The following is a 27,582-nucleotide window of genomic DNA, read 5'->3' as shown; positions in this document are numbered from 1 at the left end:
ATTTCCACTTTAGAACGAGCAGGAAAGGGAAAAGGAAGGTGAGGGCCATTCCCCTTCTCCTGAAGGCATAGCTCACATACCTCCGGCCCAGACTCAGCTACACAGCTACACTTTGTTTTTAAGATTTACTTATCTATTTGAAAGAGTTATACAGAGAGAGAAGAAGAGGCAGAGAGAGAGAGAGAGAGAGAGGTCTTCCATCCACTGGGTCACTCCCCCATTGGCCTCAATGGCCGGAGCTATGCCAATCCGAAGCCAGGAGCCAGGAGCTTCTTTCTGGGTCACCCACACACATGTAGGGGCCTAAGGACTTGGGCCATCTTCTACTGCTTTCCCAGGCCATAACAGAGAGCTGGATCAGAAGTGGAGCAGCTGGGACTTGAACCGATGCTCCATGGGATGCTGGCACTATAGGCAGAGGCTTTACCCGTTTCCCCACACTGCCAGCCCCACACTTAGTTTTAAGAGAAGTTGGGAAAGATCCTTATTCCATGACCACATATTCAGCTAAAAATCAGGATTTAGTCTCTGAGGAAGAGGAGAACAGAGATTGAGTTGTAGTTAGCAATCTTTGACTCCTGTGGCTAGAGTAGCAGGCAGGGAACAGACATACAGGTCCTTTGAGCCTGTTACGGAGTTTGGAAATTGGAGTTTTAGGCAAAGTGTGGTGATGATTTTGCCTACTTTGGGGAGAGTCAAATGGGGAAGAGCTGGCATGGATCCCAGGAGATCATCAGTTGAGAGGCCTTGCCCTGATCCAGCCCTGGCTGCTGTTTCGAGCATTTGGGAAATGAACCAATGGATGGAAGATCCATCTCACCCTCCCCCATGCCTTACTCTGCCTTTCAAATAAGTGAGTACCTGGTTTTTATTTGTTTTTTTTTTAAGCTGCTAACATCGCAGTCTGGGAAAAGGATTTGGTGACAGTGAAATGGCATGCAGTGAACAACTGAGAGCCGATTAGGTGATAGAAAAAGTACTGGAGACGAAACGAGTGTGGGTAGAGGACTAGGAGAGAGAAGCCAAAGATGACTCTACATCACTGACTTGAACAATCGTTTCCTGTTTTGGTGGCAGTGCTGTTTATTGAGAGAAGAACCTTGTTAAGGAAAGGAAGATCTGGACGGGGAAGATGAGTTCGGGGTTTTTGTTTCTAAAGATTTATTTATTTGGGGCCAGCTCTGTGGTGTAGCGGGTAAAGCCGCCGTCTGCAGTGCTGGCATCCCATATGGGCACCAGTTCAAGTCCCAGCTGCTCCACTTCCGATTGGCTTTCTGCTATGGCCTGGGTAAGCAGTAGAAGACAGCCTGAGTCCGTGGACTCCTGCACCTGCGTGGGAGACCCGAAGATTTATTTATTTGAAAGTCAGAGTTGCAGGGAGAGAGAAGGAGAGCCAGAGAGAGAAAGAGCTCTTACATTCACTGGTTCAATCCCCAAATGGCTACAATGACCCGAGCTGGGCCAGGCCGAAGTCAGGAGTCAGGAGCCAGGAGCTTTTTCTGGGTCTCCCACATGGATGCCAAGGGCCCAGGCATTTGGATCATCTTCTGCTGCTTTCCTGGGCACATTAGCAAGGAGCTGGATCAAAAGAAATGGAGCAGCTGGGACTGAAACCGGCATCCATATGGGATGCAGGTGCCATAGGCTGTGGCTTAACCTGCTGCGCCACATCGTTGACTCCATTGAGTTTGGTTTTGACCATGTGAGTTTAATGTGGTCAGTGGAGCTGTCTCTCAGACTACTGGGCTATAGGCAGGAGGTGAGGAGAGAAGCCTGCCTGGAATAGGCAGTCTTCTCATTTGTACATGGGGTGGGGCTGTGTGAGAGAAGAGCTACATTATTTCTACTTTTTCTGATGTGTTTGTTTTTCTTGTGGTCATGAATGAAAACATGGAGCTCCCTGAGAACCTAAATCCTGGTCCCTGGACTGTTTTGCACAGTTAAATCCAGAGGCCATTCAGTCAGAAATACATGGGAAGAGAAAATTGTGCATGGTTGCATCTTTTTATAATAAGACACAGTAGTCACATATATGGCAAAAAGAAACATCAGGGAATCGTAAGCGTAGCATTGAGGACAGGTGATTTCTAAAGTGCTGTGCGCTGTTGTCTTATTTTTATAGAATTCCCCGAACAGTTTAGAGCTATGTGACAGGGTAGTGAGTGTCCATACTTAGAACTCATGAAAGGTGTGCTTGCACTTCATCTTTCACATCCTTATTCCTCGTCTCGCTCCCCGATTCACAGCATGTTCAGAGGCGTCTGGAGCTTAGGCCAGCCGTGGGGACAGGTGGGTGACGACAGCCGCAGCTGAGGAGGAAGCAGGGACTGAGCCGAGGACCCCGCAGGGTCCGGCGAGGATGTCTGTTGGGAAGGACAGCTTCTCACTCCTCTCGGGAGCTGCCTGCCTGTGTTCCTTCTCTAGTCTAAAGGATACATAATTCACTTTTCAGTTTTTTGTTATTTTCGTTTTTTCCTTCATTTTAGGGGAGCGCTCACATGGGTAATCCAAATGAGAGAGAAAGCATCCTGTGTTTTCCTTAAAATACTTAGCATCAACTTAAAGTGATTTATAAGTACCTTGGGCAGGGTGGGGAGCTGGGCTTTGGCTTGTAGTTGGATTTGGTGACTCCCCCACCCCCAGCTGGCTAGCACTGGTTCAGTGAAGAGAGCAGCTGTGACTCCAGGTGGAAGCTTAGCCAAGGTTTAAAAACTTGGTTGTGATCATCACTGTGGTTGTGCCATCTGAGCGTGAGGCATAATTACATTAGGGCTGCCTGAAGAAAGGAAAAGTTGGCTGTCCATTTGACTCTGAGCCTCAAAAACAGGTCTGTCCTTCGACCTGAGTGAGTATATGCTTCTGTGTGTGCTCCATAGTCAGTTCTACAGCTAAGCCTCTGAAAATGGACTGTGATGGTTTAATGCAAGGCTTTTAGTGAAACAGCAATAAAATGCCTTTAGAGTAGCAGCTAGGACGATGAGCCATTTCCCTTCACTCATTTTTCTGAGAGCTACTGTGGTAGAACACACCATCACTGCTCTACATGAGTTGTTACAATGCTAAGAATTTCCAAGCGTAATGTACTTGTTCTTTGGCCCCCTAGGTTTCTCTGAGATCTATGCCCTCCCAGCTGTCTTGCTTTCACATTCCTGTACCTTGGTTGCTTGAAGCAGTGTCATAAAGAGTTGTACCATGGGCCAGAGTCTGGAAGGTTATCTTTTTATAGTACAGCACACCTTTCCTCAGGGCAGGTGTGGTCCAGGAGGAGGGCTCTTCGATTGGCCCGCAGGGAGCAATATGTAATAGACTCCTGTGTAGAAGACTGAAATTAAGTTTCTAATTGACATTAGAGATTGGAGATTAGGTATTTGTGCTCTTAATATGGTATGCTTCTAGAAAATCATGTAGACTCTAGGGCAGAACAAAGTGCTGAGCCTAGGGTGATAGGGGATGGCTTTAAGGTGAGAACTGAACATGAATAGATCTTATATTAATTTGCTGTATTAGCATTGGTGTTCCTCTTGTGAAATTCATTGGATTGTAAGCCCTTAGGAAGGAGCTGTCTACTCTTTATCTTAGCCTGATCTCACTGGCATGCAGCCTGCACCCAGTAGCTTTCACCTGTAGTGCCCTCAGTGTGGTTTAGCAGTTTGAACACAGTGCAGGCCTCGTCGCAACCTTTGAATAACGAGATATTGCTTGGCATTATCTTTAAGCAGAGAGGTGTCATTTGTGTATGTGCACCATAAACTCACAGCAGGCTTTAAGCATTGCCTACCCTCCCTACTAACTTAGGGATCAAATCCGTATTCCTCTGAGTGGATTGGATCTCACAGGCCAGTCTGTCTCACTCGGACCCTGTATGAGCCTTGTGCCAGCTAGTGGGACATCTGCCTTGTCCTGGGTGTGGACTTTGCTTCCCTCAGTTAAAGATTCCCTACCTTGGCACTGTCACCTGGTCAGCACCAAGCCTTCTGTGGCATGATGCAGGTGGCTCCTCTCATGGTGCTTGCAGCCCTAGACCTGAGGCTCCTGTCTCCTGTTCTGGACCGGTGTACTGGCCCTCTGGCCCTTACAGTGTGCCGTCTGGCCTTGTTCTGTAACTAGGCTGTGAGGCCCCCTGCCGTCTGCCTGCCTACTGCTGCACACAGGAAGCCTTTGGTGAGCCATGGCCATTGATGGTGATGAGGCAGTACAAAAGAGAAAGAACCAGGGTGAATCGGAGGTTATTTTGATTGTGTGCTTTGCTGTGGCGAGATGATGATGTTGGCTGTTTGGGAGAGATTTATGATCCGAAAGAGCTATAGATGAAAAGACCATAGCTCTATTTTGCCTTTCCCTGATTTCCAAAGTGCTTCATCATGGCACTACCCTCCTTAGAGACTTCAGTGGCTCCCCGTTTCCTTCAGGGTCATATCTGAATGCCACAGTAACATGTAGATTCTTATGCCTTTCCATCTGGTCTCCCTGTGCTCTCTGGCTAGCCAGTTCCTTTTTTTTTTTTTTTTTCTAATATTTATTTATTTATTTGAAAGGGAAAGACACACACACAGAGAGAGAGAGAGAGAGAGAGAGAGACCTTCTATCTGCTGGTTCAGTACCCAAATGGCTGCAATAGCCAGGCCTGGCCAAGATGAAGCCAGGAGCCAGGAGCTTCATCTGGGTCTCCCACATCGGTTCAGGGATCCAAACGTTTAGGCCATCTTCTGCAGCTTTCCCAGGGGCATTAGCAGGGAGCTGATTTGCAAGTGGAGCAGCCAGGACTCCAACCGGCATCCATATGGGATGCCAGCATCACAGGCCTTGGCTTAACCCACTAAGCCACAGTGCCAGGCCCTAGCCAGCTCCTTTTTTAGTTGCCTGTGTATAAGGGTATTTTGTCCTTTGCTACCTCCTTCCACCTCCATCCCTTCAGACCTTGTCCGTCCTATGTCCTCTCTACTTTCAGGTTCCAGAGAAGGACTTAACAGTAGCATGAAATTTGAGGAAGGCTTCCCTAAAGGAAAGCTTGAAAGAGTTTAAGAATTTGGCTAAGAGAAGGATATTTTGTTTGGAAAGTATAACATGCAAATACATTGAGGTGGGAGGGCAGACTTGGGAAATGATGCTACTTTGTGACTCAGTCTGTAGTCTGAGCTTGCTGCACCTTGGTGACCACTGCTTGCAGCCTGCCCCCTCTCTTTCCCCACGAAGGGCTCCCTTCCATAACCTGCTGAGTATAGGTGTACGGAGACTGTTTATGGTATCGGCAAGTTTGCGCTTTGTGACTCTGCCCATTCCACCGTGCTTCTTTAGCTGGAGCTTGAGAGAACTGGGCCTGGAGCCACCCTGCTGTGGGCAGATCCTACTTCCATCAAACCTCAAGCCAGGTGATCTTGGTCACCTGGGTTTGACCATCATGTGTCTCAGTTGTTACATCAGTAAAATTAGCCTAACAAAAGTATCTGCCTTACATAATTGGATTGAGGCTTAAATGATTTAGTTCATGTAAAGCACCTAGAGCAATGCTTTATACATAGCTAAATTGCAAAAAAAAAAAAAGTTGGGATTAATGGTGTTCCTGTTCCCTTTTGCTGTTTACTCCAGTCTCTGCGACAGCCCTTTACAGGCTGTGTGCAGTCTTACAGATGAATAAACTGAGGTCTTAAATGGATAGGTAAACAGGTCAGCCGGCAGCAGAACTGGGATCAGATCCAGACTTTGTTTTGACTTTTAAGGCGTGTGTTTCTCAAGTTGAGCCAGCATGCAGCCTTCACGTTTACGCCGCTGCGTGGCATTCTGCTGGTCTGTGCCCACATTGTGCTGGTGTGTGATGGTCCTGGGATCCATTTTCATTTCTGCCATGTAGTCTGGCTCCCAATAGTGGTTAAGGAGGTTAAACTGGAATGAAAGAGGATGTGAGCTCAACCTCATGCTGCCCTGAGGCCAAGGCAAATGGATGGAAATCTACAGTCAACTGGTCCACATTCCTGTCTCTTGTCTGCAAGGTGGATCAATATGGCTTTCTAACTAGATTGAAAACAGGCCTGTGCAGCTGACCAGGCATCATCTAGTTAATGAACCTTTGTATGCTTACAACAAGCCACAGGCAGGAGAGTTGGCAGAATGAGGAACTGAGATGTAGGGAGGTCAAGAGTCCTACCCTGGGTTTCACAGAGATAAGTGGTAAATGTGCCCCCTACTCAAATCCAGGTTTCCTCTCTCAGTCTGACTCTGAGTAGTTACTGTGAGGTTGGCAGAGCACCTAGTGAGAGGAGGATGCCTGAATAGGGAGGAAGAGGGAGAGTGCAGCAGATCATAGAAAACCTAGAACATTGCTCTTAGAGAGGCAAAGCACCACTTGCTGCACTGGGCACTATTAGACTGCACCGAGAGTTCTGAGTTGAGTTTGGGGCCCTATATTGCAAGGTAAAGTGTTTCAAGTTGCCCCTGTGATGGGTTGGAAATCTATGTAGTGAATCTTAAAAAATGTTAAAAAAGTGAAACAGAATGGAAGGGAATAGCAACTATCAGAGTATATCCTATCTGCTGAGACAAGGTACTGTATTGTTTCATGAAACTTTTATATCAGTTATACTTGCTTGTATACTGGGTCATGGTACAAGATGCATTTCTTATAGTGGATCAGTCACTGACACTGGAGAAGCCCTGCTCTGAGGATTATTGGCACACTACAGGGATCCCAAAGGATAGGAAAGGAACGAAAACCCTACCAGATGCAGAGCTGGTTGAGGAATGGATGGTTTGGGGGAAACACAGGACCTGCTCCTGGTGACGTGAGCTGCAGGCTGTCTTGGGGCAAAGGGAGCAGATGTGCTCTGAATGACCCCACAGGGTGATAACCTCAGGGCGGCACATTTCCATTCATTTGTGAGAGAGTTTTTGCTGTTGGAACTGGCCAGAGCTCATGAACTTCATCACCAATGTGCGTAACAGAAGGTGGCTCACTACTCACAGAGACACTGGAGAAAGGGTGTAGGCAGCACAAGGGCACGTTTCTAGGTCCATTCCAATATGAGAGCTTATGTGGATCTGGGACAGTCAGCCTCATCCACCCTTAGATTCTCCAGGGGCCTTGTGGTGCCCTCTGTGCTGTATCTTGGCTCCTCAGCCTATTTGGCCAGGCTCTCTGTTCTGACTTCTGTCCCTCTCTTCCTCTCTTGCCTCAGCTTCCTTTCCAGCCACACCAGACAGGTCATCATTCTCACCATCTGCGATGTACCCCGTGTCAGTGCTCACACTCAGTCCCCTCCATCCTGGGTGGCCTCCCCCTCTTCCTGTTCTTCAGCTCTTGGTTATCCATTAAAGCTCAGTTCAAGGGTTGTTTGCTCTGAATGCCCCTCCCCTTCTGGGCTTCCAGTCTCTGGAGTGTCTGTGGGCGCATGGCCGGGTGGTTTATAGTGTGGTATCCAGGATCAGGTAACCCAGGACCCACATCCACTAGCCATGCAGCCTCAAGCAGAATCCTTACCCTCTCTGTTCCTCACCAGTAAAAAGGTGGTGCCTACCTCTGGGGTTGTTGTGGAAGATAGGAGTTTATCCATGGGAAGTACTAGAACTCTGCCTGGTGCGTAGTAAATGCTCAGTAAATATTAGCTCTTATGATAGTTTATGCACTGCATCCACACTGTGGGGTCTGCAGTAGTTATGTTCCATATTTATTTGGTGAAGCTGTTAGCAAGGCAGTTATGACTTTTTTTCCTCAGCTAAAATGTCTGATTTTGTTTATTTGAAAGTTCTTTTTATTGTATTCATTAACTATTGACAGATCAACAGAAATTGTGTACAAACAGCAAAAGTGTCATTAGTTTTATAGTCTTGCTTATAGGCAATTTTTATTGGCGGTAAGCAGTGGGAATCGAATGGGAGGGCGTGAATCATGCAGCCTTTGCAGGTGCAGTAGCCCTTGAGGTGTGGCAGTTCTGGTGATGTGGGGTTTGAGTGCTGTCTTGAGATCTTGAGAGAGCAAGTCTTGCTTCTAGGGTTGACAGTGAGTTCACCTGGGCAGAGGTGCAGAGAGCAGGTTCTATAGAAGGAGGAAGTGGAGGAGCTAAGAGAGGTTTTGTTTTTTTATTTTTTTTGCGATTTATTTATTTGAAAGGCAAAGCGACAGAGAGAGAAAGGAAAAGACAGATAGCTTCCATCTGCTGGTTCACTCCCCAAATGGCTAAAACAGCCAGGACTGGGCAAGGCCAAAGCCAGGAGCCCAGAACTCCATCCAGGTCTCCCACTTGGGTAGCAGGGACCTAAGTACTCAGACCATCTTCGGCTGCTTTCTCAAATGCACTAGCAGCAGTCTAGATTGGATGGAAATAGAGTAGCTGGGACTTGAGCCAAGACTCAAACCAGTGCTCCAATAGAGAATGCCCATGTTGCAGGCAGTGGCTTAACCCACTGCACCACAATGCCAATGCCCTAAAAGAGGTTTTAAGCACTTGGTCTGTATACTGCAAGGAACCCAGAGACCAGTCAATGAGAGGAGAAACAGGGTCATAGAACCTTAGAGTCACATACTAGCTGTGTGACCTTGGGCAAGTTACCTGACCTCCCTATACAGAATGTGGAGTTTAGTAACAAATATTATTATTGTTAAGAAGAATTAATAATTATCAACATATAAAGTGCTTTTCAGGGTGCCTGGAATTGAGTGCTTCAGTACTCAGTTTCCTAATCTGTCTTTCCGCAATGGCTGGAGCTGTGCCAATCCAAAACCAGGAGCCAAGAGCTTCTTCCTGGTCTCCCATACTGGTGTAGGGGCCCAAGGACTTGGGCCATCTTCCACTGCTTTCCCAGGCCATAGCAGAGAGCTGGATCGGAAGTGGAGCAGCTGGGACTTGAACTGGCACCCATATGGGATGCCGGCACTGCAGGCGGCAGCTTTACCCAATACACCACAGCACCGGCCCCAAAGTTTATGTTATTGTAACTCTGTAAATTCTTTACATGGCTGAATCATGATTACTTTCTTTTACATCTTCCTATTTTCTTTGGAGTTCACAATTGAATGGCACATTTCTTTTGTCCTCTATCAGTATTTAGTCCTAGATTCACTGCCAGTTGTCTCAGTCTCCTCTAACACAAGCAATCACTATGTCAAACACATGGGCCGGCAGTCGGTTTCATCTTCTGTGTTTTCCAGAGCTTTCTGACTTGCTGTAATATGGGCTGTCTCCCTGCCGGATGGTGCCATCTCAGAAACTAATCCAGGGCTCTGGTTTCTCTCTTGGTTGGGCCCCATTCTTCCTTTTTCTTGGCATATTCCTGCTTTGCAGTGGACACATCCCCTACTAGTTTTTTGGAAAACAGAGTACTAAGTAGTTCATTTTTTGATAGTCCAGGATATGTGAGAATGTCTTTGTCTTACTCTCTCGCAGTTGATAGAATTTTGGCTGAGTATTGACTTCTGGGTTAGAAAGAGCCCTCCTGTCCCTGCAGCGTGCACACACACTCAGCTCACACTCTCTCACACTGAAACACTCAATACACATGCATACTTTCACAGATACATGCTCATGCTCACACGTACTCTTCCAGGATGTTGATGGCCCTGCTCCCATTGCCTTCTGGTTTCCAGTGTGACTGCTGAATCAGTTCCATTTTGATTCTTTTTTTTTTTTTTTTAAGATTTATTTATTTAAAAGGCAGAACTAGAGAGACATAAGGAGAGAGAGGGAGAGATCTTCCATCTACTGGTTCATTCTTCACATGGATGCAACAGCTGGGTCTGGGCCAGGTTGAAGCCAGGAGCCTGGAACTCTACCTTAGTCTCCCATGTGGGGAGCAGGTGCCCCAGTACTTGGGCTATCACTTCTGCTTTCCCAGGGATATTGGTTGGGAGCTGGGAAGTGGAGCAGGTGGTGGCTTAATCTGCTATGCTAGGCAGGACCCTGGATTATATGTTTTAAAAGGGTGAATTTTATAGTATGTGAATCATCTACCTCAGTAAAGCTTGCATTAAAAATATCTTTTAAAATCTCTGAATATATTAATCATCCTTTTTGAAAAGATTTTTAAAATTTTATTTGAAATACAGAGTTACAGAGAGATAGAGACAGAGAAATAGATCTTCCATCCATTGGTTCACTCCCCAGTTGGCCGCAACGGCTAGAGCTGCGCTGATCTGAAGGCAGGAGCCAGGAGCTTCCTCCGGGTCTCCCACGTGGGTTTAGGGGCCCAAGGACTTGGGCCATCTTCCACTGCTTTCCCAGGCCATAGCAGAGAGCTGGATTGGAAGAGGAGCAGCCAGGACTAGAACCGGTGCCCAGATGAGATGCCAGCGCTTCAGGCCAGGGCTTTAACCCACTGCACCACAGTGCTGGCCCCTTAATCATCCTTTTGAAGTTTTCTTTCCCCTGCATAGTCTTTCTTTTCTCCTAGTTGCTTTTCTGTGTTTTATATTTAGGGCTTTCCTGAGATTTTTTCAGTGGTCCTAGATTGTCCACTCACTAAAAAATGGAGGACTGAAATACTGGCTGCTCGGTGGTCTGAGCCTCACTGTGAGATTTACTTTCTGGGCCCTTTCATTGCGAGGTCCCAGTGCCCATGGCCATGGCCTGTTCCCTTGGGCTTGGGGGTTTCTCAGAGAAGACTGTGCCAGTCTCTTGCCTGGAAGCGTCCGAGATTGGTTGCCAGTGGGAAGGTTGAATCTTAAACATTCAACAAGTAACCCTGAATCCCCAAATTTCAGTATGTGCCTGGCCCACAGATGTTGTACCACTCTCTAGAGAATCAGCCACCAGTTTTCTGTCAATATATTGGAGGATAATCTGCCTTTTTTCCCTCTTTTAATGGAAATGTTTAAACTTAAAAAAAAAAAATAGAGATAAGAGTGAGATAAATTCTCGTGGAACTACTAGTCACTTTGAACAAGAACCAACTCAAGGCCTTTATTTATTTATTTGAAAGAGTTACACAGAGAGAAGAGAGGCAGAGAGAGAGAGAGAGAGAGAGAGAGAGAGGTCTTCCATCCACTGGTTCACTCCCCAATTGGCCACAACAGCCAAAGCTGTGCCGATCCAAAGTCAGGAGCCAGGAGCTTCTTCCAGGTCTCCCACGCCAGTGCAGGGGCCCAAGGACTTGGGCCATCTTCTACTGCTTTCCCAAAAGGCCAATTTTATTTCATCTAAATCCCACCTACTTTCTCCTTCTTCCATACAAATTATTACTATTTTAAATTTCTTTTTTTTTAAGACAGGCAGAGTGGACAGTGAGAGAGAGAGACAGAGAGAAAGGTCTTCCTTTTTGCCGTTGGTTCACCCTCCAATGGCCGCTGCAACTGGCGCGCTGCGGCTGGTGCACTGCGCTGATCCAAAGGCAGGAGCCAGGTGCTTCTCCTGGTCTCCCATGCGGGTGCAGGGCCCAAGCACTTGGGCCATCCTCCACTGCACTCCCTGGCCACAGCAGAGAGCTGGCCTGGAAGAGGGGCAACCGGGACAGGATCGGTGCCCCGACCGGGACTAGAACCAGGTGTGCCGGCGCCGCAAAGTGGAGAATTAGCCTATTGAGCTGCGGCGCCGGCGTAAAATGTTTTATTTAGTTATTTAATTTAAAGATTTACTTATATTTTTGAAAGGCTGAGTTACAGAGAGGCAGAGAGAGAGAGAAAGAAGGGTCTTCCATCCACTGGTTCAGTCCCCAGATGGCCTGCAACAGCTGTAACTGGGCCAATCTGAAGCCAGGAGCTTCTTCCAGGTCTCCCACTCAGGTGCAGGGGCCCAAGTACTTGAGCCATCTGCTTTTCCAGGCCATACTAGAGAGCTGGTTTGGAAGTGGAGCAGCCAGGACTCAAATCAGGGCCCATATAGGATGCTGGCACTGTAGGCAGCAGCTTTACCCTCTACGCCACAGCGCTGGCTCCTATTCAAATTATTTTGAGGCAAGTTTTTTTTTTTTAAGATTTATTTATTATTTATTTGAAAGGCAGAGTTACAGAGAGACAGAGGCTTAGAGAGAGAGGGAGGAAGAAAGTCTTCCATCTGCTGGTTTACTCCCTAGATGGCCACAGTAGCCGGAGCTGAGCCGATCCAAAGCCAGGAGCCAGGAGCTTCTTCTGGATCTCCCACGTGGGTGCAGGGGCTCAAGAACTTGGGCCATCTTCTACTGCTTTCTCAGCCATAGCAGAGAGCTGGATTAGAAGTAGAGCAGCCGGGACTTGAACCGGCGCCCATATAGGAAGCTGGCACTGCAGGTGGCAGCTTTACCTGCTATGACAAAGCACCGGCCCCAATTGAGGCAAGTCTTGACATCAAAACATTTTATCCATAAATATTTCATTTTATATTTCTAAAAGTTAATACCTCTTTGAACACACACACACACACACACAGAGGTACCAGGGTTGTGGCACAGTGGGTTAAGCCACTGCCTGTGATGCCAGTATTCCATATCCGAGCACCTGTTCAGATCTCAGCTGCTCCATTTCTGATCTAGTGCATATCTGGGACAGCAGCATTAGATGCCCCAAGCACTTGGGTCCTTGCCACCCACATAGGAGACCCAAATGGAACTACTGACTCCTGGCTTTGACCTGGCTGTAGGGAGTGAAGATCTCTGTTTTGCCCTCTCTCTGTCATTCTGCCTTTCAAGTAAATAATGTAAATCTTTAAGCACACACACAGACATACAATACTACTGTTACCCTTCCCCTCAAAGCAAAAGGCAAGTGGGATTATGGTTAAAGGTAAGTGAGAACAAGGCTGTGATGCAGATAAACCAAGTTAGTGCTTGTTTCCCAAGAGTAGTATTTAACAAAGAAAGCCCAGCTAGGCCAGCGCCGTGGCTCAACAGGCTAATCCTCCGCCTTGCGGCGCCGGCACACCGGGTTCTAGTCCCGGTCGGGGCACCGATCCTGTCCCGGTTGCCCCTCTTCCAGGCCAGCTCTATGCTATGGCCCGGGAAGGCAGTGGAGGATGGCCCAAGTCCTTGGGCCCTGCACCCGCATGGGAGACCGGGAGAAGCACCTGGCTCCTGGCTTCGGATCAGCGCGATGCGCCGGCCGCAGCGGCCATTGGAGGGTGAACCAACGGCAAAAAGGAAGACCTTTCTCTCTGTTTCTCTCTCTCTCACTGTCCACTCTGCCTGTCAAAAATAAATAAAATAAAATAAAGAAAAGTTTTCAGTAGATGCTTCCTTCTGCAATTATTTTGGGGGGAGGAGGAATTACCTTCCTGGAGGAGAAATGAGATGATAACATTTTGTATGCACGTATCTACATATACTCTACAAAGCATGGCGAGTCGGAGCCAGCATTGTGGTGCAATGGGTTAAGCTGCTGCCTGCAATGCTGGCATTCCATATGAGCACCAGTTTGTCTCAGCTGCTTCGCTTATGAGCCAGCTCCCTGCTAATGTGCTTGGGAAGGCAGTGGAAGTTGGCCCAAGTATTTGGGCTTCTGCCACCCATGTGGGAGACCATGGTAGAATTCCAGTCTCCTGCAGCCTGCCCCAGCTCCAGCCATTTAGATGGTGAACCAGCAGATTTAAGATCTTTCTGTCTCTCCCCCTCTCTCTGTAATTCTGCTTTTCAAATAAGTAAATAAATATTTTTTTAAAAAACACAGCTAGTCACTACCCTGAATTTATTTTTCTGTGAATGATATATGGGCTCTTCTTCCTGCAACCAAAAAACCAAAAGAAAATTTAAAATCAGGGTCTTCAGAATGATTTTTAATAATTGCAACAGACCTGATGTTCTGCATCTCTCCTCTTATAGGCCTTTGCCCAGTTTGATGCTGAGGGTGATGGCACGGTTGATGCTGAGAACATGCTGGAAGCCCTCAAGAATTCCAGTGGAGCTAATCTTCAAGGAGAGCTGAGCCACATCATCAGACAACTGCAGGCCTGTTCTCTTGTTCCAGGTAAGGCTGTCATGTGAGAGCTGAGTGTTCAAGAGGGCTCTGCGATGGTACTATGGATTGCAATTAGGCAAGCTGTGGACACCGGGAAACAAACCCCCCAACAGTATTCACTGGGCACCTGATCTGAATTAGCATCCAGTATAAGCAGCCCTTTGATTTGTTTCCCCAGTGTCGGGCTGACTGAGTCACTCTGTCACCTGCCTGCCTCCCCTAGTGGATCTTTTTATTTTGGTGTCTTAAGAACTTTCCCTGATCCCTGTTGTGTGTCCTGTTAGCATCTGCATCTCTTTGTTGCGGTGTTACCATTGTAATTATTTCGTTAGTCAGTTTTCAGTGCCTGTCTTCATTACTATACTGAGTTCCATGAGGGCAAAGCCTTCTTTCTTATTTCTGTGTGGCACATGGTAAGCACTTAGTGTTTGTTTTCGTTTTTAGGAGCTGCTACTCAGAATTTAAGACTAAAAGTAGCGTCAAGTTTAACCGTGCTTCTTCTGTGTTGTACATATGAAAAACCAGGCATATGTGTGTGTGCTTATTTATTGATTTATTTGAAAGGTGGAGTGACACAGAGTCACACAGAGAGAGGGGGAGAGAGAGAGAGAGAGAGAGCGCGCGTGAGATCTTCCATCATTCCCAAATAGCCACAATAGCCAGTGCTGGGGCAGGCTGAAGCCAGAAGCCTGGAACTCCATCCTGGTCTCCCCATGTGGGTGGCAGTGTCCCAAGCACTTGGCCATCATCTGCTGCCCTGCCAGGCCCAGTATCAGGAAGCTGGATCAGAAGTGGAGTAGATGAAATTTTTTTTTTTTCCTGTGAGAAAGCAATTGAGTTTGAAAGGAAAAGCTTTGTATATTTATCTTATCTAAGGACTTTTCCTGCTCCATGTACGTGGTGTTCTCATACTCAGTGTAACTGGGGTGGCAGTGGAAGCAAAGTAGATTTTTTTTAAGATTGATTTATTTCAGGGCCAGCGCTGTGGCATAACATGTAAAGCCACCTCCTGCAGTGCTGGCATCCCATATGGTGCCAGTTCGAGTCCTGGTTGCTCCACTTCCATCTCAGATCTCTGCTATAGCCTGGAAAGCAATAAAAGATGGCCCAAGTCCTTGGGCCCCTGTACCCTCGTATGAGGCTCCGAGGAAGCTCCAGGCTCCTGGCTTCGGATTGGTACAGCTCTGGCAGTTGTGGCCATTTGAGGAGTGAACCTGTAGATGGAAGACCTCTCTTTCTCTCTCTCTGCCTCTGCTTCTCTGTAATTCTTACAGAGAGAGAGAGGTGAGATAGAAATATCTTCCGTCCATTGGTCAGTTCACTCACCAAATGGCTGTGACAGCTGGAGCTGGGCCAGGCTGAAGCCAAGAACTCAGAGCTTCTTATGGGTCTCCCACATGGGTAGCAGGGGCCCAAGTACTCGAGCCATCTTCTACTGCTTTCCCAGGCATATTAGCAGGGAGCTGGATCAGAAGTGGAACAGGCAGGACTCAAAACAGTGCCCATATGAGATGCTGGCATCATTGGCTGCAGCTTTACTCGGTATGCCACACTGCCAGCCACCACAAAATAGATTTGATGGACACAAATGTAGATCTGGTTGCTCCTGACTCCTGTGGCTGCTCCACTGAGTGTTATGTTGAATTTATTGAGTTAGGGAAGGATGGTTTTGGTGTCTTATTTTTTTGGAAATCAGAGAGAAAGGAAGACAGAGACAGATCTTCCATCTTCTGGTTCACTCCCTAGATGTCCGCCGCAGCTATAGGGCTATGCTGAAGCCAGGAGCCTGGCATTCAGTCTGAGTCTTCCACATGGGTGGCAGGGACCCAAGTTCTCGAGCTGCCACCTGCCACCTCCCAGTGTGCACATTAGCAGGAAGCTGGAATCAGAAGCAGAGCCAAGACTTGAAGCCAGGCACTCTGATAGGGGCACAGGTATCCCAAGTGATATGCTTAACTGCTGTACCAAACAGCTGCCTCTAGTTTCTGTACCCTAATAAAGAATGTGTATTTTGATTTTTTCCTAAGTTGGTTACATAATTTTTGTAGAATATTATATAGTCTTTACATATTAACTTTTTCCTTATCTTGTGGCAATTAAAATTCTACTTTGGAGTTGTTGTAGCCATCTTAGAGCTTAGCATCTGCCTTTTGTTCCCACCTCTGCAATTAGCAGCATGTGGATAGTAGTAGGGCTTTCCTGGGATACCTCAGAGAGATTTTCTGGGGGGAGAGGAAAGGAATGGAGACCAGGGAGCCCACCAATAGATGGTACCTGGTGTATGTTGTGTCATGTGATTGTGACAAGAGGGGAGAGTATGCTGAGAAAAATGAGGGTTCAGTCCAAAGGTGTTTACATAGCAGGCTATAACTTAGAACTTTATACTCAAAACTCTTCATTAACAGCCAATTGAAAATAGTGGTATTATCACAGCATTGGGATGAATCTTTGTAACCTGAGATCAACTCTGTGGTGAGATTTCACAGTTTCCTAGTGCTTCTCTCTGTTCTCACACTAGAATGAATTCTTTCTATGAATCTATTGGTGCTTAAGTGTCTAAAAGAAAGACAGCATCTTTACTGAATGCGTTCAACTTATTTCAGCATATTAAAACACTTTCTTATTGCTAGAATCAGTTTTGTTTTGTTTTTGATTAAGAGAGAAATCTCCCATCAGCTGATTCATTCCCCAAATGCCTATAATTACCAGCGCTGGGTCAAGCTCAAGTCGGGAGTTAGAAACTCAGTTCAGGTCTCCCATGTGGGTGGCAGGAACCCAAGTCCTTGAGCTGGATGGTACTAATGCCATCTTACTAATTAAAGTGATCATTTTAAGTGTGTAACTGAACATATAGATAGGAATAAGTGTCAAAGGGATCACATAAATAAGACCAAGTGTCTGCTAATAACAATAGGTAGAATTAAAAAGGAGAGAATGATCCAACTTAGGAAGCAGGCCGCACAGCAGACTCATAGGTTTGCATCAGCAGGAAGCTAGAATTGGCAGCACAGCCAGATATCAAACCCAGACACTCCGATAATGAGATACAGGAATCTTAACCAGATCTTAACCACTAGGCTCACATGCCTGTCCAAGAATCAATCTGTGTTTGCCATAGGTTCTGAGCACATCAGTGTGGCATCAGCAGTGCCATCAATGTGAGGCCTGGGTATTACTGGGGAGGTGGAAGAGGTTGCTTAAGACTTTTGAGTCTTTGCCGGCGCTATGGCTTAAAAGGCTAATCCTCCGCCTTGCGGCGCCGGCACACTGGGTTCTAGTCTCGGTTGGGGCTCCGGATTCTATCCCGGTTGCCCCTCTTCCAGGCCAGCTCTCTGCTATGGCCCGGGAAGGCAGTGGAGGATGGCCCAAGTCCTTGGGCCCTGCACCCGCATGGGAGACCGGGAGAAGCGCCTGGCTCCTGGCTTCGGATTAGCGCGATGCGCCGGCCGCAGCAGCCATTGGAGGGTGAACCAACAGCAAAAAGGAAGACCTTTCTCTCTGTCTCTCTCTCTCTCTCACTATCCACTATTCCTGTCAAAAAAAAAAAAAAAAAAAAAAAAAAAAAGACTTTTGAGTCTTTGGAAATCAGATGTCTCCAGGATTTTAAGTAGAGATACAACCAAAAGGGCAGCTTCGAGTTCAGAATTTCTCATGTTTGATTTTGAAATATAATGTAGAGCTTCATTCTGCTCCAATAAATTTGTTTGTTTTACTTCTAGAACTTCTAGAGTCTTGATCTGGGTTCTGCTTACATTAATGTACTGTTTGTGAAAAATTGTCTAGCAGTACAATTATAATGTATATTGTATAATAATATAATTAATGTATAATACATACTTTTGCTAGGTATGTTATGATTCATTAGGAAAAAAATCCTCAAATCTATAAATAATTCTGAGCTCCAGGGAAGTGACCATGTTGATCCTTGCTTCACTGAATTCTAGCACTCCTGGCTTATGGGTACCTTGGTTGGAGACATGCTGACGTAGGCTATGAAGAATCAGGAAATGAGGGTCTGGTGCTGTGGCTTAGCAGGTAAAGCCACCGCCTGCAATGCCAGAATCCCATATGAGCTCTGGATCGAGTCCCAGCTGCTCCACTTTCTTTCTTTTTTTTTTTTGACAAGCAGAGTGGGCAGTGAGAGAGAGAGACAGAGACAAAGGTCTTCCTTTGCCGTTGGTTCACCCTCCAATGGCCACCGTTGCCGGCGCACTGCGCTGATCCAAAGGCAGGAGCCAGGTGCTTCTCCTGGTCTCCCATGGGGTGCAGGGCCCAAGGACCTGGGCCATCCTCCACTGCACTCCCTGGCCATAGCAGAGAGCTGGCCTGGAAGAGGGGCAACTGGAACAGAATCCAGTGCCAGACCGGGACTAGAACCTGGTGTGCCGGCGCCGCAAGGCGGGGGATTAGCCTGTTGAGCCACGGCGCCAGCTGCTCCACTTTCCATTCAGCTCCCTGCTAATGCATCTGGGAAAGCACTAGAGGATGGCCCAGGTGCTTGGGCCCCTGCCACCCATATGGGAGACTCTGAAGAAGCCCCTGGCTCCTGACTTCAGGCTGGCTCAGCGCTGGCCGGTGGACTATTTGGGGAGTGAACCAGGGAATGGAAGATCTCTCTTTCCCCCCACCCCAACTCTGCCTTTCAAATAAATAAATAAATACATCTTTGGCAACAGCAACAAAGAAAGTCAGGAAAGAGTTCTAAAAAAGGGTGCACCTGGCCTGTTGTGTGTTTTCAAAGATTCCTTGGCTTAATGGTGCATGGGAGGCAGCCGAGGAGCCACTTAGAATGTATAGGTAGGTAGGTGTATGAGCAGAAGATACTTGAGGCCTTAGGGGTAGACAGGCGGGACAGACTCCGGAGGGTGAAAGAAGGAGCACTTGCATGGAGTGCGAGGGGGGTGTTCTTGATCCTCTTCCTTTCTTGTGGATATCTTGGTGTGTCACCTGAGCCTTATCTTCCATTCCTACCTTCTCCCCTTATAGGAGGACCAAGTGAGATGATGTATGTGGAAATATATTACAAATTCTAAGATGCTGTCAGAAATTGTGGCAGTGGTAGTGCTGTCATTGTCATTTTTTTATACAGCTTATTATAAAAGCAGTTATGAATTGAACTCTCTAATGTGATACACTTTGTTTCTATTCTGTATTCTCTAGGCAAAACTACTTCTGAAAACTTCTAGTTAGTATTTAAGTGCTTATTAGTTTTTAAAATTTGGATTGAAGCAAAACAGTAAGTCTTCTAAAAATGAAATTAATTCATTGTTAATGGTTGTTTTGAACTCAGCCCATTCAGATAGGTTGCTAGGCAGAGGATGTAGAAACCATTGTGGTGGCTTCCCCAAAACACCAAAAATGGCTGATGTCTGTTTAGGTTTCACAGACATATTTTCGGAGTCAAAGGAAGGCCTTGGCATTCACTCGTCAATGATACTGCGCTTCCTGCACCGCAATCGCATCTCCAGCACATTGATTCCCTACCCACTGTTGGAGCACTGCAACAACATGTGCGCCATGCGCTCCTCCGTCCTGAAGGAGGCTCTGGAGCAGCTTGTGCAGAAAGAGAAGGGTAAGTGCGCATGTGTGTGTGTGTCTCCTGAAAATACCGTGTCATCATTGCTTCTAAATGTGGTGCTTCATGGGATGAGCAAATCCTGCTCCCTGCCTTTATTTCTGAAAATATAATGGTAACCAGTTTGTAGCCTAAGAGTGATTTATTTTGCTTCCTTCCTCGCTCCTCATCTTCCATCGTCTTCCCCTCCTTTTTCTCTCTCCCCTTTCTCCAACAACTGGTTTCTCATCACTGAGTTCTTTGCTCAGATGCAACTTCAAGGATGCCTTTTCATGCTGTTCTCATTAACCCCTCCCACTCACCATGTTCTGGTCACTCTACCTTTGAGGTGCTTTAAATAGCACTACAATCTGCAGTTGTAGCATTATGCATTTATTTGCACTCTGTCTGTCTTGTTAGCTTGCTTATCCCTAGAACCTGGGACCATGTCATATAGATAGTCAGGCTGTATTTGCTGAGTAACCGAGGGGAGCTGCTGCAGACTCAGTGAGGGCAACGTGCATGTGTGTACACGAAGACCTGTGAGAGATAGTAGAGTCCAGAAATAGGCCCAGCTGTGTGTGGGCAGATGGCGACAGATAAAGTCAGCATTACAATTCAAGACGGAAAGGTGAATTGTCAACAATTGGGGCTAGGGCAACTCGTTAGCCATTTGGAGAAAAAATAAAATAATTTTTTTAGAAAGCTTTTATTTAATAAATGCAAATTTCATAGGTACAGCTTTAGGAATATAGTGGTTCTTCCCCCCATATCCGCCCTCCCAACCCCCTTCCTGTCCTACCTCCTTTTCCCTCTCTCACCCCATTCTTCATTAAGATTCATTTTTAATTATCTTTATATGCAGAACACCAACTATATACTAAGTAAAGGTTTCAACAGTTTGCACCCACACGGATACACAAAGTATAAATTACTGTTTGAATACAAGTTGTTTTTTTGTTTTGTTTTGTTTGTTTTTTTTTTGACAGAGTGGATAGTGAGAGAGAGAGACAGAGAGAAGGGTCTTTTTGCCGTTGGTTCACCCTCCAATGGCCGCTGCGGCCGGCACATCACGCTGATCCGAAGCCAGGAGCCAGGTGCTTCTCCTGGTCTCCCATGCAGGTGCAGGGCCCAAGCACTTGGGCCATCCTCCACTGCCTTCCTGGGCCATAGCAGAGAGCTGGCCTGGAAGGGGGGCAACCGAGACAGAATCCGGCGCCCCGACCGGGACTAGAACCCGGTGTGCCAGTGCCGCAAGGCGGAGGATTAGCCTGTTAAGCCACGGCGCCGGCCTTGTTTGAATACAAGTTTTACAGTTAATTCTCATAGTACAACTCATTAAGCACGGAGGTCCTACATGGGGAGTAAGTGCACAGTGACTTCTATTGTTGATTGAACAATTGACACTCTTATTTATGACGTCAGTGATCACCTGAGGCTCTTGTCGTGAGCTGCCAAGGCTATGGAAGCCTTCTGAGTCCACAAATTCTGTCAGTATTTAGATAGGGCCTTAAGCAAAGTGGAAGTTCTCTCCTCCCTTCAGAGAAAAGTACCTCCTTCTTTGATGGCCCCTTCTTTCCACTGGGATCTCACTCACAGAGATCCTTCGTGTATCCATATGTAGCCACAGTATCTTGGCTTTCCAAGCCTGAAATGCTCTCATGGGCTTTTCAGCCAGATCTGAATGCCTTAAGGCCTGATTCTGAGGTCAGAGTGCTGTTTAGGGCATTTGTCATTCTATGAGTCTGCTGTATGGACTACTTCCCATGCTGAATCATTTCTCTCCTTTTTAATTCTACCTATTGTTATTAGCAGACACTTGGTCTTATTTATGTGATCCCTTTGACACTTATTCCTATCTATATGTTCAGTTACACACTTAAAATGATCACTTTAACTAGTAAGATGGCATTAGTACCACCCAGCTTAATAGGATTTGGAGTCCCATGGCAAGTTTTTAGCTTTACCCTTAGGGGTAAATCCGTGGGAACATGTGCCAAACTGTACATCTCCTCCCTCTCTTATTCTCACTCTTATTTTTTACTGGGATCAAAATAAATTCTTAACCCATTACATTCACTAATGTAAATTTTACTTGGATCAAAAACTTTAACTAGGGCCGGCGCCATAGCTCAATAGGCTAATCCTCTACCTGCAGCATCAGCACACCAGGTTCTAGTACTTTATAAAATGTATGGCAGCCTTTCTAAGTAATGAAACCCAGAATCTAAAAAATAAAAAATTAATAAATTAGACTGAAATTTTGAAGTTCTTCACAGCAAAACATATAAGCACAAAGACAAATGACATTTTAGGGAATGTAGATCTACTTTGTAACACATTACTTACACAATTGACTACTTTTTTTCTAATTTACAGAAGAATTTTTTTTTTTTTTTTTGACAGGCAGAGTGGACAGTGAGAGAGAGAGACAGAGAGAAAGGTCTTCCTTTTGCCGTTGGTTCACCTTCCAATGGCTGCTGCGGCCAGCGCATCGTGCTGATCCGAAGCCAGGAGCCAGGTGCTTCTCCTGGTCTCCCATGCAGGTGCAGGGCCCAAGCACTTGGGCCATCCTCCACTGTCTTCCCGGGCCACAGCAGAGAGCTGGCCTGGAAGAGGGGCAACCGGGATAGAATCCGGTGCCCCAACCGGGACTAGAACCTGGTGTGCCGGCGCCACAAGGCGGAGGATTAGCCTGTTAAGCCATGGCACTGGCCAATTTGCAGAAGAAATTTTAACAATAAATTTTGTCCCTTAGTTTCCTCATTTCTAAAATGAATTAATACACAGAAAATGCATAGAAAAATGCCCAGTTCACAGGAAACACTCAAGTACGTGTTAGCTGTTATATGTGCTGAAATACGTACATCATATAATGTATGTAAAAATGTGTGGATTGACAAGAAGATCAGAGACGAGAAGGAAGACTGGGTTCCTGAAGGATGTGGAAAAAGTTGGACTAGAAACACAAGTGGCTTAAAAAGCCTCACTCCTAATTAAAGATGTAAATTCAAGCTGTGATGTCGTTTTCTTCTCTTGGCGTGGCTTTGTCAGTGATTTAAGTGTCATCCTGTCAGGAGGTAACAGGGCAGTCCCTGGCCACGGGGTCCCCTGGAAGGAGATTTTAAAGAACATCACTCTTTGGTACCAAGCATTTCTGTTAGATATTTTGAATGACTCTCCTTTTCCCGTTGTGGAAGATGTCATAGGACAAGCTGGTTTTTCATCCTGCAGAGAGCCCTGGAGACTTAACGAGAAGCCCAGAGATGGATAAACTGAAGTCAGTAACAAAGTGCTATGCATATATAGAAACATCCTCCAACCCTGCAGACATTGACAAGATGACTAATGGAGAAACGTCCTCTTACTGGCAGTCAGATGGCAGTGCCCGCTCCCACTGGATTCGGTGAGTACTGTAGTCTTTGTTTTATGAAATTTAGCAGTGTTTTCTACTCAATTACCTGGTTGTTTCTTAAGAACCATGTGGAAGGAATCGTGTAAAATCATGCAGCCTGGTTCCTGTGATCATAACCGTGGATCATTACTTCACATTGTGAAGGAGGAAGTAGCCTTTGACTTTTTTTATGGTAGTGATTCCGGATCTTTTCCACTAGTTTCTCAGGAAAATGACTACCCCAAGGGGCAAATACTTTTCTTACATGTGATTGACTTTTTAAGATCCTTTCTTGGGGCAGGCTTTTGGTGTAGTGGTTAAGATGCCAATGAAGGCCGGCGCTGCGGCTCACTAGGCTAATCCTTGTGGCGCCAGCACCCTGGGTTCTAGTCCCGGTTGGGGCGCCGGATTCTGTCCCGGTTGCCCCTCTTCCAGTCCAGCTCTCTGCTGTGGCCCAGGAAAGCAGTGGAGGATGGCCCAAGTGCTTGGGCCCTGCGCCCACATGGGAGACCAGGAGGAAGCACCTGGCTCCTGGCTTTGGATCGGCACAGCACACCAGCCGTGGCGGCCATTTGGGGGGTGAACCAATGGAAGGAAGACCTTTCTCTCTGTCTCTCTCTCTCTCACTGTCTAACTCTATCTGTCCAATGAATGAATGAATGAAAGCACCCGTGTTCCACATCAGAGGACCTGGGTTCAGTAACTACCTCTGACTGTGACTCCAGCTTCCTGTTCATGCAGACCCCTGGAGGCGAGGTTGATGATTCCAGTAATTACGTTCCTCCCACCCATGTGGGAAACATGGATTCAGTTTCCAGCTTTGCTCTTGCCTGGCCGTAATCACTGCAGGCATTTAGGGAGTGAAACAGAAGATGGGAATGTTCACTAGCTCACTGTCTCTCCCTCCCAAATTCTTAACAAAGAGCAAGTCTTTGTATGTGAGAGGACTCAAAATGTCCAAGAAAAGTACCTATTAATGGGATAATAATTTATGAATTTCAAATTTTTTGCACCAAAATATATTTATTTTTTAGTTTGACTTTCCATGACCTTATTGAAATATCCATGTTTACTCAGTTCAAGTACAGTTTAGAATTTGCTTCTTGCTAGATATATTTTGTTAGACTATCCATATTCTCCTTGCCTGCCTGTACTAATAGCCTAGAAGGAAATAGGAAATTAATTTTGACCTGATAAATTTTTAGAGTTTCAGGAAGATCATAAGGATTTTGAAATTCATAACCAACATGTGAAGGTAGTTGCTACTGGGAAGAGAGTCTGTATGTCAAATATAAGATCATTGAATTGTGGCTTATGAACCCTGCCCAGTTCTTGACCATATGAACATTTGCAGTTTCTGTTCTCTGTGTTTTCCAGCTTGAAAATGAAGCCAGATGTTGTGCTGAGGCACCTGTCCATTGCAGTAGCTGCCACTGACCAGAGCTACATGCCACAGCAGGTGACGGTGGCTGTGGGGAGGGGTCCCAGTGACCTTCAGGAAGTCCGAGATGTGCATATCCCCAGCAATGTGACTGGCTATGTGACACTGCTGGAAAATGCCAACATCAGTCAGCTCTGTGAGTTCCACACAAGGCCATGGCCAGGGGAAGGGTGAGGGCTCTGAGGTGGAGAAGCTATTCATGTTCTCTTGAGATTTGATTTGTTTTTCATCATGTACATAAAAATGGTCATTATTTCGTATCGTACATGTTTTTAAAAATCATAGTAAAGCCTTTTTTTTAGTTAAAAGTATTTTATTTCTCTTTTCTTATTGGAAAAATAGAAAAATATAAATGAGAAAAGTGCTAAGAATCCTATTACCCAGGGATTGTCATTGTGACTACCTGGTGTGGATCCTTCCAGGCCTTTTGCTGTGTTTGTGTATTTGTGTGTGTATGTGTATGTATACAGCCACACACAGCTTTTCTAAAAAATAGGCTTGTATGTATGTGTGTACGTATATCTGTATATATTTTTATAAACATATTCTGTACATATTCCTTTGTAATGTTTTTAATGCATTCTCATATATTCATGAACACCTTTATTTAGTGTTGTACAGTTATGCGTTAATTTAACACACCTTTTATTCTTGGACATTTAGATTGTTTCCAGTTTTATATTATTTTAACCTTGCTTCACACCTAGCATTTTGGAAATAATCACAATTCTGTGATTTCTTTCCAGGCTTATTTCATTCAGGGAGCCGGAATGCTTCATGTTTTGTCTCATTTCTTCTCATGCTTTCCTGGGCCAAAAGAAGTGTTCTTACTTTGCTCAAAGGAACTGAGGCCTAGGGAGGTAGAGTCTTTGTGTCTCACCCCTAGGCAAAGAAGTAGTTTAAGTTTGTGAAGTAGAAGCTTCCTGTCTTATGCTGTGGCGGTCTTTTCTCTAAGTTGTGTCCTTCTTAGCTTATCATCTCCTGCTTTACAATCAAATAAAAAATTGTGACATCTCCTAAAAGTGAGTCATGTCTCTGCCACCTATTTGGATTTGATTATTAGAAAAGAAATTCTCATAACTGCTCATGAGCAGCTACTGTTGTACAGCTCAATTCAAACTCAGAACTCTAGGAGAAATTCTAGAAATGTTCTTGCCTTGTATTCAGTCAGGATTTTTAAAATGCTCCGTGTAATTTCCAAGGCTCATAAATTCCCAAGAACTTTTATGATGTAAAGATTTAAGCTACCCTTATCGTTACATACTATTCCTGTAATCCCTTAGATTTGTCGATGCTTTGGGGACAAGTCTATTATGTACTCAGTCCATCACACACATTATTTCTGTCACCAAAGTTTACCTTCAGAATTTTCTCCAAAATTTCAATTCCTATTTTGTTTTTAGTTGGGAACCTAACATTGATGGGACTTTAGAAGTTAATCCAATACTGAATTTGTTGTTTTTGCCCAACAGATGTCCAGATTAACATAAAACGTTGTCTTAGCGATGGGTGTGACACTAGAATCCACGGCCTGAGGGCTGTTGGCTTTCAGAAAGTTAAGAAGTCTGGGGTGTCAGTCTCAGATGCTTCTGCAATATGGTACTGGTCTCTGCTGACTTCTCTGGTGACGGCTTCCATGGAGACGAACCCCGCGTTTGTCCAGACAGTGCTGCACAACACTCAGTAAGTCACTCTCAGGGTTGCCAGTCCACGAAGGTGCACTCGTTCTTCCCCCACCCTCAGGGAGCTTCACCTCGCTGCCTTCCTCCAGAGCCGCTCAGTCAGCTCTCAGCCCCGAGTGCCCCGGTGCTCTCTGTGCCGGGCAGTTCCACGCGGCTCTTTCTTTGGTTGACGTTCTGACGTCACAGAGTCTGAAGAAGCACACTTCTCCTCCTTCCTGTCCCTCCTCCCAGGTCCCCAACATCCTTCATCAGCTCGCTGAGTGCACCAGTCTTATGAGAAGCTCACTGGTGCTGGAGTCCCATTTATATAGTCCTTAATATCAGATAAAACACTTGGAAAAGCTGTCTGGTATTTTAGCCACCGATAATGAAATGTACATGTAAAAATTATCCTCATTTTGTGAGTGAGGATGTTGCAACCTTTGCTGAGAATGCTTGACGAAGTGGTGACTGATCAGTTTGAATGTAGGTCTTGGACTCCCAGGTTGAGAGCTCTGTTCACTAACGAGTGGAATCTTTTTAAGTATGCTATACTGCTTTATGTTGAAATATGAAGCACTTTGACTTAAAATACTTAGAACAAAAAGCCAAGAATAACATACAAAACAGAAAGCATTAGTGTCAATGGCAATGAAATATTAGGATCATATGTGAGTTTAATTACTCATAATAGGCACATTACTGTAGGCTATCAAGGTATCATCCAAAAAGAGGTTGCTGGTAACTGGATTCTCTAGACATCTTTTTGTTCATCAAATATTTATTTATTTGAAAGGCAGTGACAGAGAGAGGGAAAGAGGTCATCTATCTGCTGGTTCATTCCTCAAATGTCTGCAACAGCCAGGGCTGGGCCAGGCCGCAGCCAGGACCCTGGAACTCCATCCAAGTCTCCCACGTGGGTGGCAGGGGCCCAAGCGGTCGGATCATCCTCCCCTGCTTTCCCAGGCACATTAGTTGGGAGCTGGATTGGAAATAGAGCAGCTGCAGTTTGAACCAGCACTCTGATATGGAATGCTGGTGTCATAAAAGGCAGCTCAGCCTGGTGCACCACAACACCTGCCCCAAGAATGGGCATATTTTAAAGTTTATTTGCCTGCTCAGTTGTGTAGTTCATCTGCAATGGTATTTTCATATACTGCTGACTTTTAAAAACCAATAGTCTAAAATTACTCTAAAATTGTAAAACAATTATTGAAAAAAAAAGGACAGTAAGGGAAAAAATAAGAAAAAAAAACATTTGGGGACATACTCTGTAAGTGTTTACTTGTGTCAGTGAAAATATATTCAATAAATGACTGTATGCTACTCATATGCTACTCATTGATGATGTGCATCTGACATGAGCTGCCATGCTGATGTAGCCCAAAGATGGCTATTGTGTAGATGGAAAAAGAAATTGGAGCTGTGAGGAAGCCGACCCTGTGTTAGCTTTCTGTATTATCTTTACTTTGAAATGTAGAAATAAAATTGTTTCAGGCTTTCTCATTACTGTTACTGTAAAATGTCAATTGTAGATTTTTGAATTATTTCTTAGATATCCATGCCATATTTTCAAGATTTTCATAGTATACTCATATAGCACAGTTGCTGGCACATAGTAGGACCCATTAATTATTGCATAAGTTTGTAAGATGACTGCTAGTTCAGAGAAGGTAAAGCTGTTAG

General features: G+C 45.6%; 1 protein-coding gene across 4 annotated transcripts in view; it reads left to right on the top strand.

Annotated features, from left to right (window-relative positions):
• ZZEF1 (zinc finger ZZ-type and EF-hand domain containing 1) overlaps window positions 1-27,582 on the top strand; it is a 127,634-nt gene that overhangs the window by 3,497 nt on the left and 96,555 nt on the right. For all 4 annotated transcript variants that reach the window (XM_062175259.1, XM_062175257.1, XM_062175258.1 and 1 more), the window contains exons 2-6: window positions 13,711-13,855; window positions 19,224-19,418; window positions 22,635-22,806; window positions 24,172-24,371; window positions 25,708-25,918. In XM_062175259.1, coding sequence (XP_062031243.1) covers window positions 13,711-13,855; window positions 19,224-19,418; window positions 22,635-22,806; window positions 24,172-24,371; window positions 25,708-25,918 — 923 coding nt within the window. The remainder of the gene's footprint in view (window positions 1-13,710; window positions 13,856-19,223; window positions 19,419-22,634; window positions 22,807-24,171; window positions 24,372-25,707; window positions 25,919-27,582) is intronic.

This window comes from Lepus europaeus, chromosome 18 (genome assembly GCF_033115175.1).
Source record: "Lepus europaeus isolate LE1 chromosome 18, mLepTim1.pri, whole genome shotgun sequence".
Taxonomy (NCBI): domain Eukaryota; kingdom Metazoa; phylum Chordata; class Mammalia; order Lagomorpha; family Leporidae; genus Lepus; species Lepus europaeus.
The sequence above is the reverse complement of the archived record's forward strand: the minus strand, read 5'-3'. Positions and strand labels throughout refer to the sequence as shown.